The following is a 16,294-nucleotide window of genomic DNA, read 5'->3' on the forward strand; positions in this document are numbered from 1 at the left end:
AGTTCATCAATATATAAATTCCAGAACTTTAGATCAGATTCCCTACATTGTGGAAACAGGCCCTTCGGCCCAACAAGTCCACACCGACCCACCGAAGAGCAAAACACCCAGCCCCATTCCCCGTCACCGAACAATACGGGGCAATTTAGCGTGTCCAATTCACCCTACCCACACGTCTTTGGACTGTGGGAGGATATCCGCGGAGATGTGGGGGGGGGGGGGGGAGTGGAATTGAACCCGGGGCTCTGGCGCTGTGAGGCAGCAGTGCTAACCGCAAAAAAGCAGGTGACATTTTCTGTTTTTCAGCAGCAGCAGCAATCCAGGAGTGGGGAGTTACTGATTTGAGGTTTTAAATTTGAAGTTGGAGAGCAGAGGTTAATGGGAGAGGAGGGACGACTTATTTGTGTTTCCTTCTGTATAAGTCAGTGGGTACTGCATAACTCAGGGGTATGCACTGGGGCCCAAGTCTCTGGCACAGAGCTTGTCCCTGTTGCACCAGAAGGGAAGGAGGGAAAGGAGGAGAGTGTTAGACATTGGGGACTCGATAGTTAGAGGGTCAGATAGAACTTTTGTTGGGAATTAACAAGACTCGCGGTTAGTGTGTTGCCTCCCAGGTGCCAGGGTGCGTGATGTCTCGGATCGTATCTTTGGAGTCCTGAAGGGAGAGGGTTTCCAACCCCAAGTCATGGTCCATGTAGGTACCAATGACATAGGTAGAAATGTGAGAAACAGAACTCAATCACAAATCAATCAGCCTGAGACAAAGCCTTGGAAACAAGAACAATTTATTACAGTCTTACAAGTACCGGACGCTTCTGCAATTGAGCAGAAATGTGTGCCAAAACAGAGCATGTTCGCTTTCTTATTCAGTTTACAAGTTGCTGAATCACACCTCCCTTTTCCCATCCTATCATAAGCCGATTACCTCACTTATTAGTAATTTTCTTATCTGGCCATCCTGCTGTCCTTGTCTGCATTCTTTGTTCCTTGTTTGTTACAGCTTGTTCTTTTATCCAGTTTCTCTTATCATACTAAAAGCTTTATTGTGAAATGTCCCTGCTGCTTCTTTTTGTGGTCAACTACAACACTTTAAAGTTATTTCCTAGCGTAAAACTATTTTCTTTAAAAGACCCTCTATATTCATTACGTACGCTACATGCTACAAGAATTCCGCTTCCCTTCCCCCCACTTCGCCTCCTCTGCAAAAAACAACATTTCTAATCTCCCACAGCAAGAGGGATCGGGATGTAAGGCAGGATTTCAGGGAGCTCGGGTGGAAGCTGAGGGCTAGAACAAACAGAATGGTTATCTCTGCTTTGTTACCCGTGCCACGTGATAGCAAGGCAAGGAATAGGGAGAGATATCAGCTGAACATGCGGCAGCAAGGATAGTGCAGGAGGGAGGGTTTCAGGTTTTTGGATAATTGGGGCTCATTCTGGGGAAGGTGGGACTTGTACAAACAGGACAGTCTTCACTTGAACCAGAGGGGTACTAATATCCTGGGTGGGAAATTTGCTGGTGCTATTCGGGTGGGTTTAAACTAACTCAGCAGGGGGATGGGAACCAGGGGTGTAGCTGCAATGCACAGGAGGATGAGAGCAGGAAGGACAGGGACAGGATTTCAGGGTCACAGGAATGTGCTGGCAGACAGCGAAGTGGTTTGAAGTGTGTCTACATCAATGCCAGAGTATCCACAATAAGGTAGGTGAGCTTGCAGCACGGATAGGTACCTGGGACTTGGATGTTGTGGCCATTTCGGAGACATGGATAGAGCAGGGTGAGGAATGGATGTTGCAGGTTCCAGGGTTTTGATCTTTCATTGAGAACAGCCAAGGCTGTAAAAGAGGGAGAGGCGTGGCCTTGTTAGTCAAGGATAGTATAACGGTGGCTGACGGAACTTTTGATGAGGACTCGACTACTGAGGTAATGTGGGCTGAGGTTAGAAACAGTTGAGAAGAGGTCACACTGCTTGGAGTTTTTTTATAGACCTCTGCAGAATTCCAGGGAGGTGGAAGAGAAGATTAGCAAAATTATTCTGGGTAGGAGTGAAAGGAACAGGGTGGTCATTATGGGGGACTTTAACTTCCCCAACATTGACTGTAACTGCTTTCATTCTAGTACATTGTATGGATCAGTTTTTGTCCAGTGTGGGCAAGTGGGTTTTCTGACACAGTATGTTGAAGGGCCAACAAGAGGGGAGTTCACACTGGAGCTTGGTGCTTGGTAATGAACCAGGCCAGATGTTTGATTTAGTGGAAGGTGAACACTTTGGAGAGCGTGACCATAATTCAGTTAGGTTTCATTTAGTGATGTAAAGGGATAGGAACATGCCACAGGTCAAGAGTTATCGATGGGGCAAGGGCAATTATAATGCAATTAGGCAACACTTAGGATGCATAGAATAGGGTAGCAAAATGCAGGGGATGGACACAATTGAAATGTGGAACTGGTTTAAGGAACAGATATTGTGTATCCTTGATAGGTATGTCCCTGTCAGGCAGGGAGGAAGTGATAAGGTCAGGGAACCATGGTCTACAATAGAAATTGCGTCTCTTGTTACAAAGAAGGAGGAGGCTTATGTGTTGATGAGGCAAGATGGTTCAGATGAGGCGATGGAGAGTTACAGATCAGCTAGGAAGGATTTAAAGAGAGTTAAGAGCAAAGAGAGGACATGAGCAGTCTTTAACACATAAAGGAGAAGCCTAAAGCTTTCTATAGGTATGTGAGGAATAAAAGGATGATTAGGGTAGGAATAGGGCCAGTCAAAGACAGAAGTGGGAAGTTGAGTGTGGGCCCTGTGGAGATTGGAGAGGTGTTAATGAATATCTCTCATCGGTCTTCACTCAGGAAAAAGAGAATATTGTAGAGGAGAAGAATGAGGTACGAGATATTAGACTCGAAAGGATCGAGGTTAGTTGCACACAGGTGGTATCAATTCTAGAAGGAGTGAAAGTAGACAAATTTGCAGACGACACTAAAGTTGGTGCAGTACTGGACAGTTTGGAAGAATGTTACAGGTTGCAGGGGGACTTGGATAAACTGCAGAATTGGGCTGAGAGGTGGCAAATCAAGTTCAATGCAGCTAAATGTGAGGTGATTCACTTTGGGAAGAATAACAGGAAGGCAGTGATCTTGGAGTCCATGTACATAGATCCCTGAAATTTGCCACCCTGGTGGATAGTGCTGTGAAGAAGGCACACGGTGTGTTAGGTTTCATTGGTAGGGGGATCGAGTTCCGGAACCGCAATATCATGCTGCAACTATACAAACGCTGGTGCGGCCACACTTGGAATATTGTGTATAGTTCTGGTCCCCATATTTCAGGAAGGATGTGGGAAGTATTGGAAACGGTGCAGAAGAGATTTACCAGGTTGTTGCCTGGTCTGGAGGGAGAAGAAGGCTAAGAGGGGATTTGATAGAGACATACAAGGTAATCAGAGGATTAGATAGGGTAGACAGTGAAAGACTCTTTCCTAGCATGGTGACGTCAGCTTGTACGAGGGGACATAACTACAAATTGAGGGATGATCGATCTAAGACAGATGTCAGAGGCAAGTTCTTTATGCAGAGAGTGGTAAGGGGGTGGAATGCCCTACCTGCTAAGGTAGTCAACTCAGCCACATTAGGGAGATTTAAACAATCCTTAGATAAGCACATGGTTGATTTTGGGATAGTGTAGGGGGACAAGCTGAGAATAGTTCACAGGTCGGCGCAAAATCGAGGGCAGAAGGGCCTGTTCTGCACTGTACTGTTCTATGTTCCATGTTCTAAACTTAGTGCAGGAGGCTGAAAGAAATGAGCAGCTTTAAAACAAAAACCTCTTGGAGCTCAAAGCTTTCAATGAGAGTCTGAGGCCGGTGTTAAGTTCAGGTAACCTTTATTGCAACCCAACTTTGTTACAGCTTCAGATCCCACCAGCAAAAAGGCAGAGAAACAGCAGGTGCTTTTTGAACAGCTCAAGGTCAAAGTGCACACACCACACCTCCCCTGTCCCACCCCCCTCACTGTTTTTACTATTGGCCAGCACCAAGTTGTCCCTTTGTAATTGGATCCTTGGTACAGCTGTAACACGGAGGAAGTATTGCCTCACTCAGCAATTTTAACCCATACCCTGTCTCCAAGTAAGTGTCTCCCTGCTCATTTGCCAAGAAGGGGCAGTGTAGAGTCAACCAGACTGCTGTGGGTCTGGAGTCAGGTATAGGCCAGACCGGGTAAAGGATGCAGCTGGAACGACTGAGTGAATCCTTTCCCCCAATGGTGGTTCCCTTCCCTAACAAGGGAGAGAGGGAATCAGATGGGGGCTTTCTCCCCTGCACCACCCCCTCCCTGAAACGGTCTCATTGTTAGATTCCGAACTCCACATTTCTGACCGAATACCGATTCTGCCATCTGTCGTGGCAGGATTTGAATCCGGCAGACCCCGGAACCGGGTTGATAGTCCAATCGATAATGGCACTCGGCCGTCACTCCTTCAATCCCCCTGCGATGGCACGTGAACTCGCTGGTGCTTCCACAGGTTGCAGGAGTAGGTGAAGCCCTTCCCGCACTGAGAGCAGGTGAACGGTCTCTCCCCGGTGTGGATCCGCTGGTGTCTCAGCAGGGTGGAAGATGTGCTGAAGGCCTTCCCACACTCAGGGCAGCTGAAGGGCCTCTCCCCCGTGTGGACCCGCCAGTGGGTCAGCAGGTGGGAGGTATACCTGAAGCCCTTCCTGCACTGAGAGCAGGTGAATGGCCTCTCCCCCGTGTGGACCCGCTGGTGGGTCAGCAGGGTGGAGGAATTACTGAAGCCCTTCCCGCACTCGGGGCAGCTGAAGGGCCTCTCCCCCATGTGGACACGTTGGTGCCTCAGCAGGGTGGAGACCTGGGTAAAGGAATTCCCGCACTCTGGGCAGCTAAAGGGCCTCTCCCCCGTGTGGACCCGCTGGTGGGTCTGCAGGTTGAAGGAGCAGGTGAAGCCTTTCCCACACTGAGAGCAGGTGAAAGGCCTCTCCCCCGTGTGGATACGCTGGTGGGTCATCAGGGAGGAGACGTGGGTAAAGGCCTTCCCGCACTGAGAGCAGCTGAAGGGCCTCTCCCCCGTGTGGATACGCTGGTGACTCTGCAGGGTGGAGGAGGAGGTGAAGCCCTTCCCACACTGAGAGCAGGTGAATGGCCTCTCCTTCGTGTGGACATGTTGGTGCCTCAACAGGGCGGAGGAATTACTGAAGGCCTTCCTGCATTCAGGGCAGCTGAAGGGCCTCTCCCCCGTGTGGATACGCTGGTGGCTCCGCAGGTTGGAGGAACAGGTGAAGCCCTTCCCACACTGAGAGCAGGTGAACGGCCTCTCCCCATTGTGGACACGCTGGTGACTCCGCAGGGTGGAGGAATCGCTGAAGGCCTTCCCGCACTCAGGACAGCTGAAGGGCCTCTCCCCCGTGTGGACACGCTGGTGCCTCAGTAGGGTGGTGACCTGGGTAAAGGCCTTCCCGCATTCTGAGCAGCTGAATGGCCTCTCCCCCGTGTGGACCCGCTGGTGGGTCAGCAGGGTGGAGGAATTACTGAAGGCCTTCCCACACTCGGGGCAGCTGAAGGGCCTCTCCCCTGTGTGGACCCGCTGGTGCCTCAGCAGGGTGGAGACCTGGGTAAAGGCCTTCCCACACTCTGGGCATCTGAACGGCCTCTCCCCCGTGTGGATACGCCGGTGACTCTGCAGTGTGGTGGCCTGGGTAAAGGCCTTCCCGCACTCTGGGCAGCTGAAGGGCCTTTCCCCCGTTTGGTCCTGCTGGTGGGTCAACAGGTGAGAGGAATGTCTGAAGGTCTTCCCGCAGTCAGTGCAGAGGAATGGCCTCTCCCCGGTGTAACTGCGTCGATGAGTCTCCAGGGTAGGCGGGACAAGGAAGCCTTTCCCACAGTCACCACACTTCCACGGTTCCTCCACAGGGCGGGATTCCTCAGGTTTCTCCATGGCCACAGCTTCAGCTGCACACAAACACGTGTAGAGCCCCTCCCTGCCGTGAAGTCCCCTTCCCAGGCCGTATAACTGTTTCAGACTCCACACACAGTGCGCTGTAACAGTGGGATCTCTCGTCCAGTCCCACTGATGCTGAAAACGTCCTCAAACAGGAACCAAAAAGTGTAGATCCCTCTCACAGAAATCACAGTCAAAAATCGTTGTGGTCCCGATGGATTCAGAGACTGTCAGACATTGACATCAAAGTGAGGACTGCAGACACTGGAGAGTCAATTGAAAAATGTGGCACTGGAAAAGCACAGCAGGTCAGGCAGCATCCGAGGAATAGGAGAGTCAATGTTTCGGGAATAAGCTCTTCATCCGTTGATTTTGAAACTCCAGTCTTCAGATTTTCATATACTCTGCAAAAACAGATTACAAAAGTCATCACTATCAATGCAGGGTAGAAATTCAGAACAAGCAATTCTCCTTTCTGTGGAATATTCTTTTCCTGTTCCACAATGTTGAAAGCACCATCCCACTCTCCCTTCCCCTCTGTTCTCAGCCCGCTGTAACTAATTCCCCTGAAGGTGCTGATTCAGGATCTTACAGGGGCAGAAAAAGCAAAAACATCAAGACTGACATCTCTCTGAATTCTGTTCTCAGCCCGCTGTAACTAATTCCCCTGAAGGTGCTGATTCAGGATCTTACAGGGGCAGAAAAAGCAAAAACATCAAGACTGACATCTCTCTGAATTTTGGATACCTCCACCTGAAAGTTAATATCTTTCACAACACTGGGATCCTGCTGAGAGTGAGCAGGTCTGATTTTGGGAAGCAATAAAAAAGTGTCAATTCAGCTACAATGCAGCTTCTTGAGGAAGGACCAGACACAAAATGGTTAATGACCCCGGGAAGGTGGGAGCAAAATGAGACATCAAGGCATTAACACCAACACACTTCAGTCAAACTCTTCTGCTCCCAGTCAGGGCAGAACATGCTCTCTACGAGAACTCCCTTGCTGGAGGGTCCCTTGGAGACACTTCAACTGGACTTCATTGAGTTGGAGAAATGAGCTGAGTTGCTATAAATATGTTTTGCTTATTGTTGATGTCTTTTTGAAGTGGATTGAAGCCTACCCTCCTCCTAACGGTACTGCTGAGACTGTGATGAAGATTTTGTTTAAGGAAATAATTCCCCGCTTCAGTATACCTGCGTGCATTCGCTCAGACAATGGACCACACTTTGCATGTAATATTAACGGAGAACAGAAAAACCTTCCAGGTTTTACTTCCCACCCCTACGACGGTCACAGTCGCTGGGCGCTCAGCTTGCGTCCAACTGCACCATTGTCAATTGAATGGCCGCACCAACCAATCAGTCCCCGATTCCATTCTATTTGTCAGACTTCCTACTGCCGATCCTGTGAAGAGAAATATCACTTTCCAATACCTCCGGTCTGTGTATACAAACAGCTGGTGTAACACTGCCTGGGGTACAGCAGGCCTTATGTGGCACATGGACCTGGAACGGAACCCTTCCCTTGTGCATTTATAGGCCTTTTCTCTTTTCAGAACCTGATACTGTCACCAAGACCATGTACAATAGAGCTAAGGGAGAGCCCAATGGGAACAGCATTCTGAGGACCATTGTCTCCCATACACTGCGAGTGCTCGAGTCACTTGGCCCATTTTGTACAGTGCTAAAGCGACTCCTCTTGCAGAGCGTTGACCCTATACTCCTGTAGACCTGACCAGACCCCCTGGTGTAACATTTCAGTAACCTATTTTGACAAACTCTCCCTAATATACACCAAACCAGACTATTATTTCTTCAGCTAAGGTAAAGCTACCAATTTCCTTGTCCTGGATGGCAAAGATGTCCCTCATAAGGTCACTATCGGAGCCCTTGTTCCCACAACAGTACCTTGTCCAGGCCAGTGGACAAGTCGATGGAACCTCAGCCAACCTTGCTCCAACTGAAAGGATCCCAAGGGACTGGGTGACAATACAGGACACCCGATAGGCTGGGGAATCCAGAGTACCCTGAGGTTGGAAGGATCGGCAGGGGTGACAAGTCAACAGAACCTCAATTCCCTCTTTTGTGGCCTGACCATTTGAGGAAATAAGAGTAAAGAGGCTCTGAATCAGAGTAGACTGGGATTATCAGACCTGTGTCTTTACTCTGTGCAGAATCGGTGTGCCTTAGACTATATACTCGCCTGGGAGGGTGAGGTCAGCACCATTGTCCAAGATAAACGCACTATGGGCATTCCCAATCTCACTGGCAATATTACTAAGATAGAAGAAGAGATCCAGGTATTCCGTGACAGAATGACTGAAGGGACCAGTTGGGGAAACTGCAGATTGGGCCGATGGTACAATTGGCTTATCGGTTTAGCTATGTCTGTTTGTCGGTATTGGTATTGTTAGCTATTTAATTGCTAGGCTTATGAGTGATATAGATTTGCCCCAGAAGATGTTCCTTTCGCGATCTGATGGCTCACCCACATGTGTCGATGGTGATGATAAATATGACCAGATGAGCTGTGAAGATGGTGGTGCCGCTCTACAGGATGTTGACGGCTGGACCACCTTGAAGGGCATTCGTTTGGACTAGCCTTCTCTTTCAGTGATCGCGGTGCAATCAAAGGGAGGAATGAGGGTGTGGGCATCTGGGTGATAAAGTCGATAGCCTTAAAACTTGTCTTTAAACATTCAGACTAAAATGTAATGCTGAATTATTGAATACATTTACTACACTAGAAAATAAACAGGCAGGAAGGCTCAGAATGAGGAGAGAACTTAAAGATAGGGACACCTGGGCTCACCAAGTGAGAACAGGATGCTGTAAGGCAATGAAGAACGTTTGCCTCAGCATCGGTGAATCTGTGTGAACAGGACACCAAGTGATAACATTCACAGCCGTTCCCTTGTGAGACCATTTTAGTGCTGAGACTGTTGAATCCTGTAGAAAATTAACTCTTAGTGCTTATCTGCAATGGATTGAAATGAATTGCATTTTGGGACTTTATGACGATATTGAGTATCCATTACTGGTTATTAAATACAAACTCTGTAAAAGGAAATATTGATAAAGCTTTACCTTACTTGCTGCAGGCGAGGCTCCAGCGGAGGAAACAGGCCGCGGGCACACTTCCGGCTTCGGGATGGCCACGCCCACTGATCCAGGTCCAGGTCCTGGTCCCGCCCCCTCCTCCGCCAACGTCACACGTCAACACCGCCCCTTCCGAACGCAGCTCGTAGGCCCCGCCCCTTCCTGAAGCAGGTCATAAACCCCGCCGCTTCGGGACAAAGCCCCGCCTCTGGGAACCAAACCTCTTTCCCCTCCTGCACTAAACCCCACCCCTTCGCCGCGAACCCCGCGCGAGTCAAAACCACGCCCCCCTCCCTCACACGCAACCGCCCACAAAGCCGCGTGCGTCCAGGCTGGACGCGCCGCATCGTCCGCTGAGCCTCGCCCCGCCTACCAGCGCGCGAACCTCACGAGACACGCCCCGCCCATGAGCAGCGCCCTTCCGCTAAAACCCGCCCCCCAGGCTAAACCCCGCCCACCCAGGAGTATTTGGAAGCACTAGCTTCTGCAGCGCTGCTCCTTCTGCGGGTCGCTGTGCTGCAGGATCATAAGACACAGAATTAATAGCAAAACATCACAGTGTCTTGCAACCGATGCAATGTTTGGCACAAACCTGGACCGCTGCTGAATCCTTCATCTTTTAGAAGGGGTTGCAGGTTTCAGTTCATCAATATATAAATTCCAGAACTTTAGATCAGATTCCCTACAGTGTGGAAACAGGCCCTTCGGCCCAACAAGTCCACACCGACCCGTCGAAGAGCAAAACACCCAGCCCCATTCCCCGTCACTTAATACAATGGTGCAATTTAGCGTGGCCAATTCACCCTAACCCACACATCTTGGGACTGTGGGAGGATATCCGCGCAGACGTGGGAGGGGAATTCAACCCGGGGCTCTGGTGCTGTGAGGCAGCAGTGCTAACCGCAAAAAAAACAGGTGACATTTTCTATTTTTCAGCGGCAGCAGCAACCCAGGAGTGGGGAGTTACTGAGTTGAGGTTTTACATTTGAAGTTGGAGAGCAGAGGTTCCTGGGAGAGGAGGGACGACTTATTTTTATTTTCTTCCTGCTGTATAAGTCAGAGGGTACTGTTGAGGGGGGAAAACGTCCTACTAGGGGTATGCACTGGAGCCCAGGTCTCTTGCACCAGAAGGAAAGGAGGGAAAGCTGGAGAGTATTAATCATTGGGGAGTCGATACTTAGAGGGTCAGATAGAAGGTTTGTTGGGAACGAACAAGACTCGCGGTTGGTGTGTTGCCTCTCAGGTGCCAGGGTGCGTGATGTCTTGGATCGTGTCTTTGGGGTCCTGAAGGGAGAGGGTGTCCTGCCCCAAACCATGGTCCACGTAGGTACCAACGACATAGGTAGAAAGAGGGATAGGGATGTAAGGCAGGATTTCAGGGAGCTAGGGTGGAAGCTGAGGGCTAGAACAAACAGAGTGGTTATCTCTGGTTTGTTACCCATGCCACGTGATAGCAGAGCAAGGAATAGGGAGAGATATTATCTGAACACGTGGCTGTAAGGATGGTGCAGGAGGGAGGGTTTCAGGTTTTTGGATAATTGGGGAAAGTGGGACTTGTACAAACAGGACAGTCTTCACTTGAACCAGGGTGGGAAATTTGCTGGTGCTATTCGGGTGGGTTTAAACTAGCTCAGCAGGGGGATGGGAACCAGGGGTGTAGCTGCAATGCACAGGAGGATGAGAGCAGGAAGGACAGGGACAGGATTTCAGGGTCACAGGAATGTGCTGGCAGACAGCGAAGTGGTTTGAAGTGTGTCTACATCAATGCCAGAGTATCCACAATAAGGTAGGTGAGCTTGCAGCACGGATAGGTACCTGGGACTTGGATGTTGTGGCCATTTTGGAGACATGGATAGAGCAGGGTGAGGAATGGATGTTGCAGGTTCCAGGGTTTTGATCTTTCATTAAGAACAGCCAAGGCGGTAAAAGAGGGAGAGGCGTGGCCTTGTTAGTCAAGGTTAGTATAACGGTGGCTGACAGAACTTTTGATGAGGACTCGTCTACTGAGGTAATGTGGGCTGAGGTTAGAAACAGGAGAGGAGACGTTACACTGCTTGGAGTTTTTGTATAGGTCTCCGCAGAGTTCCAGGGAGGTGGAAGAGAGGATTAGCAAAAATTATTCTGGGTAGGAGTGAAAGGAACAGGATGGTCATTAGGGGGGACTTTACCTTCCCCAACATTGACAGGAAATGCTTTCACTCTAGTACATCGTATGGATCAGTTTTTGTCCAGTGTGTGCAGGAGGGTTTTCTGACACAGTATGTCGAAAGGCCAACAAGAGGGGAGGTCACACTGGATCTGGTGCTTGGTAATGAACCAGGCCAGATGTTTGATTTAGTGGAAGGTGAACACTTTGGAGAGAGTGACCATAATTCAATTAGGTTTCATTTAGCGATGTAAAGGGATAGGAACATGCCACAGGTCAAGAGTTATCGATGGGGCAAGGGCAATTATAATGCAATTAGGCAAGACTTAGGATGCATAGAATAGGGTAGCAAAATGCAGGGGATGGGGACAATTGAAATGTGGAGCTGGTTTAAGGAACAGATATTGTGTGTCCTTGATAGGTATGTCCCTGTCAGGCAGGGAGGAAGTGATAGGGTAAGGGAAGCGTGGTTTACAATAGAAATTGCGTCTCTTGTTACAAAGAAGGAGACGGCTTATGTGTTGATGAGCCAAGATGGTTCAGATGAGGCGATGGAGAATTATAGATCAGCGAGGAAGGATCTAAAGAGAGAGTTAAGAGCAAAGAGAGGACATGAGCAGTCTTTAACAAATAGAATACAGGAGAAGCCTAAAGCTTTCTCTAGGTATGTGAGGAATAAGAGGATGATTAGGGTAGGAATAGGGCCAGTCAAAGACAGAAGTGGGAAGTTGAGTGTGGGCCCTGTGGAGATTGGAGAGGTGTTAATGAATATCTCTCATCGGTCTTCACTCAGGAAAAAGAGAATATTGTAGAGGAGAAGAATGAGGTACGAGATATTAGACTCGAAAGGATCGAGGTTAGTTGCACACAGGTGTTATCAATTCTAGAAGAGGTGAAAGTAGACAAATGCCCTGGGCCGGATGGGATTTATCAGAGGATTCTTTGGGAAGCGAGTGAGGAGATAGAAGAGCCTTTGGCTGTGATATTTGAGTCGTTATTGTCTACAGGTTTAGTACCAGAGTGGAGGATTGCAAATGTGCCCGTGTTCAAGAAGGGCAGCAGAGATGACCCAGGTAATTATAGACCAGTGAGCCTTACTTCTGTTGAAGGAAAGCTTTTGGAAAGGAATGTTAGAGATAGGATTTATAATCATCGAGCAAGCAACAATTTGATTTCAGAGAGTCAACATGGTTTCATCAAGGGCAGATCATGTCTCACAAACCTCATTGGGTTTATTGAGAAGGTGACCAAGCATGGAGATGAGGGTAGGGCAGTTGACGTGGTGTACATGGACCTCAGTAAAGCCTTTGATAAGGTTCTATATGGAGGCTGTTGGAGACATTGCAGAGGCATGGGTTGTTGTGGGCTCACCCAGTGATAACAGGATGCTGTAAGGCAATTAAGAATGTTTACCTTAGCATTGGTGAATCTGTGTGAACAGGACACCAAGTGATAACATTCACAGCCGTTCCCTTGTGAAATTAATGATAGTCTTTGAATCTGACCCTGAAACAAGACTCGGTACTATCCATAGCTTTGTAATTAATGGTTGGATCTTGTCCATTATAATGGATTCTTACTACCCCTTGCAAGCGGGGCATTCACAAAATACATCTTTGCTGTCTTGAGCGTTCAAAAGGACAAGAGAGAGAGAGAGATCGAGAGAGAGAGAGATCGAGAGAGAGAGAGAGAGATCGAGAGAGAGAGAGAGATCGAGAGAGAGAGAGAGAGATCGAGAGAGAGAGATCGAGAGAGAGAGATCGAGAGAGATCGAGAGAGAGAGATCGAGAGAGAGAGAGAGATCGAGAGAGAGAGAGAGAGATCGAGAGAGAGAGAGAGAGAGATCGAGAGAGAGAGAGAGAGAGAGATCGAGAGAGAGAGAGAGATCGAGAGATCGAGAGAGAGATCGAGAGAGAGATCGAGAGAGAGAGAGAGAGATCGAGAGAGAGAGATATCTAGAGAGAGATCTGCTATGGATTGAATTGAATTGCATTTTGGGGCTTTATGATGAGAGATTTTTATTCCAGGCTTCCAAAGAGTATGAATTCCAGGACAAACGAAGAGTGAGGCTTTACAGGTCTGAGTTCTCAAAGGATTCCCTGGGCCACCTCAAATCTCCACTTTAACATGGGAGGTAGGACAAAATGGCTTCTGCTTGGCTAACTCGGTGGGACTGAGTCAGGCAGATACGACTCAGAACAAACAAGAAACCTCAGACAGATGTAAGTCCAGTGAAAAAAATTGCAAATGCAGAAGTAACAAATCTGAACCTAACCATCAATCGCAGAAGTAACGTTTAATCCTAACCACTAGCCAGGACAAATACGATTCCAAGAACAGGTTGTCTCCAAGAAATTATGATAGATTAGATTAGATTCCCTACAGTTTGAAACAGGCCCTTCGGCCCAACCAGTCCACACTGACCCTCTGAAGAGAAACCCACCCAGAACCATTTTCCCTCTGACTAATGCACCTAACACTATGGGCAATTTAGCATGGCCAATCCACCTGACCTGTACATCTTTGGACACTGGGAGAAAACCGGAGCACCCGGAGGAAACCCACGCAGACACGGGGAGAATGTGCAAACTCCACACAGACGGTCACCCAAGGCTGGAATCGAACCTGGGACCCTGGTGCTGTGAGGCAGCAGTAGCTAACCACTGAGCCACCATGCCGCCCTAGGCTAAGTCAAAAATGCACGAGGACCTTGCAGGATCTGATTGGTTGTTACTATGTGATCATGCTCAATGTCTGACTCTGAACAATGTACATAAGTTCTATCCAAACTCTGTAAAAGTCGGCGGATTCTTTTGGCACTCTAGGAGTACTCATCGGTGGCTCAGTGGTTAGCACTGCTGCCTCACAACACCAGGGTCCCAGGTTCGATTCCAGCCTCGGGGGGCTGGCTGTGTGGAGTTTGCACAATCTCCCCGTGTCTGCGTGGGTTTCCTCCCACAATCCAAAGATGTGCAGGTTTGGTGAATTGGCCATGATAAACTGCCCGTAATGTTAGGTGAATTAGTTAGAGGGAGATGGGTCTGGGCGGGCTACTCTTCAGAGAGTCGGTGTGGACTGGTTGGGCCGAAGGGCCTGTTTCCACACTGTTGGGAATCTAATCTAATCCTTCTGGGCTGATCAGAGTCTACCGACCTGGCCGTATCAAAGAATAAACTATTGCTTGTATGATTGACAAAGTCACTTCCAGGTGTGTTTATTGACCAATCCCAGAAATCCAAAGATCCGGACAGCAGTCCAGATCAGAACAACCAGATAGGAAATGGTTAATGTCCCCAGGATGTGGGGAGCAAAATAAGACACCAAGGCGTTAACACCAACACCAGGGAGAACCTGAACATACAGACGTGACAAACATTAGTGGCAAGCCAGAATCACAGATGTCCAGCACAGAAACAGTCCCTTCAGTCCTTGCTGACCAGATATCCTAAATCAATCTAGTCCCATTTGCCAGCACTTGGCCCATGTCCCTCTAAATGTTTCCCAACATATACCCATCCAGATACCTTTTAAAGGTTATAATTGTAGCTACCACTTCCTCTGGCAGCTCATTCTTAACACACAACACCCTCTGTACATAGGAGTTGCTCCTTAGGTTTCTTTTAAATCTCACCCTAAACCTATGAGCAACCCCAGATCAAAGATCTTGTCTGTTTACCCTCGCCATGCCCCACATTATTTATACAAGGTTGTAGGGTCACCCCTGTGGGATATAGGTAAAGCACTGTTACTTCTGCAACCATAATTGCTTCTGCAAAGTAAATGAACTAACACCAGGGTATAATTGTTTCAGCCAACAGTGGAGTTAACAAGAATGAAAGCTATGTGAATGGGGGCAGGGGCGGGGGGGCAGGGGCGGGGGGGGCAGGGGGCACCCTAACCTACACATCCCTGGGCACTATGGGTAATTCAACATGGCCACTCCACTTTTGATTAGAGTGGTGCTGGAAAAGCACAGCAGTTCAGGCAGCATCCGAGGAGCAGGAAAATGGACGTTTCGGGCAAAAGCCCTTCATCAGGAATAGAGCCTGCAGGGTGGTGAGATAAATGAGAGGAGGGTGGGGGTGGGGAGAAAGTAGCATAGAGTACAATAGGTGAATGGGGGTGGGGATAGGTCAGGGAGGAGGGTGGGAAAGGTAGCAAAGAGTATTGAAGAGTAAGGAATTCTGTTTTGAAAGCCTGACCTTGCAGCTGCAGGCTGTCTCTCCTCCTCAGGCCATCATAATGTGCTGCTTCATAGAATGACAGATTCGTTCTCTCTGTCCCTTATCAGTAATTAGAGCCTAGCTGAACCTGCAGTATAAGATAACATTCAGTTTTGTAGACATTAAGAAATGTAGGTCTGGACAATGTATGTGAACCTTACGACTGCCCCTCAGTTGCATAATCAATGGAGAGTGGGGCTTGTGTTTTACATAAAACTTGTAACATTCTGTATTTTATTGGATTACGTCAGACTTTATTTTGAACTAAGAGGTATTCCCCAATGGCAACGAATAAAGCTAGTTAATTGCTCAAGGTCTCTTCTCCTGACTACTTTACTTTAAACGATTTGACACACGAGTTACTTTGCTCCAACAGTACTAATAGTTACATCGAAGGGAGAGAGAATTCTTCAATTAGGGCACTCTCAGAATCCTGGAAGAGCCCTATTTCTGGTCGATTGTGGGTTGGCTTTCGATTGACTGAATGTTTTCTTGTTCTGGAAGCTGTAAAAGAGGCGTGAAAGCTTCAGCAGAAGTCCAGCAAAGGTGAGGACAGACCAACATCTTAGTCAGTGGGAACAGGGAGATCAGAGGACAGAGAAATCAGGGCCTGAAACCCAAGCTGACACCAGACTACCCTGTGATCAGTGCTTTGATTAGCAGTGCCAATCCTCTGCCTTTACCTCGCTTCCTATCTGACTACACCTCAATATTCAGGATCCAATCCTTGCCATCCTGAAGCCATGTCTCTGTAAGGAGTCTCAGACCATAATTATTCACTTCAGTGTGTGCAGTTAATTCATTCACTTTTGTTACAATGCGGCACACATTCAGACACACCATGTATCGTTTCAATTTTTGTGATCTTTAGAATCCAGTT

At 48.4% G+C, this 16,294-nt stretch overlaps 2 protein-coding genes across 2 annotated transcripts in view; one reads left to right on the forward strand and one right to left on the reverse strand.

Annotated features, from left to right (window-relative positions):
* The window catches only part of LOC140460023 (uncharacterized), a 204,267-nt gene that overhangs the window by 105,554 nt on the left and 82,419 nt on the right, over nucleotides 1-16,294 (forward strand). Inside the window, exons 10-11 of the mRNA XM_072554429.1 lie at nucleotides 7,053-7,179; nucleotides 9,048-9,161. Coding sequence (XP_072410530.1) covers nucleotides 7,053-7,179; nucleotides 9,048-9,161 — 241 coding nt within the window. The remainder of the gene's footprint in view (nucleotides 1-7,052; nucleotides 7,180-9,047; nucleotides 9,162-16,294) is intronic.
* LOC140460847 (uncharacterized) overlaps nucleotides 1-16,294 on the reverse strand; it is a 57,504-nt gene that overhangs the window by 4,970 nt on the left and 36,240 nt on the right. The window contains exon 3 of the mRNA XM_072555535.1: nucleotides 5,030-5,741. Coding sequence (XP_072411636.1) covers nucleotides 5,030-5,741 — 712 coding nt within the window. The remainder of the gene's footprint in view (nucleotides 1-5,029; nucleotides 5,742-16,294) is intronic.

Source organism: Chiloscyllium punctatum, chromosome 36 (genome assembly GCF_047496795.1).
Source record: "Chiloscyllium punctatum isolate Juve2018m chromosome 36, sChiPun1.3, whole genome shotgun sequence".
Classification (NCBI taxonomy): domain Eukaryota; kingdom Metazoa; phylum Chordata; class Chondrichthyes; order Orectolobiformes; family Hemiscylliidae; genus Chiloscyllium; species Chiloscyllium punctatum.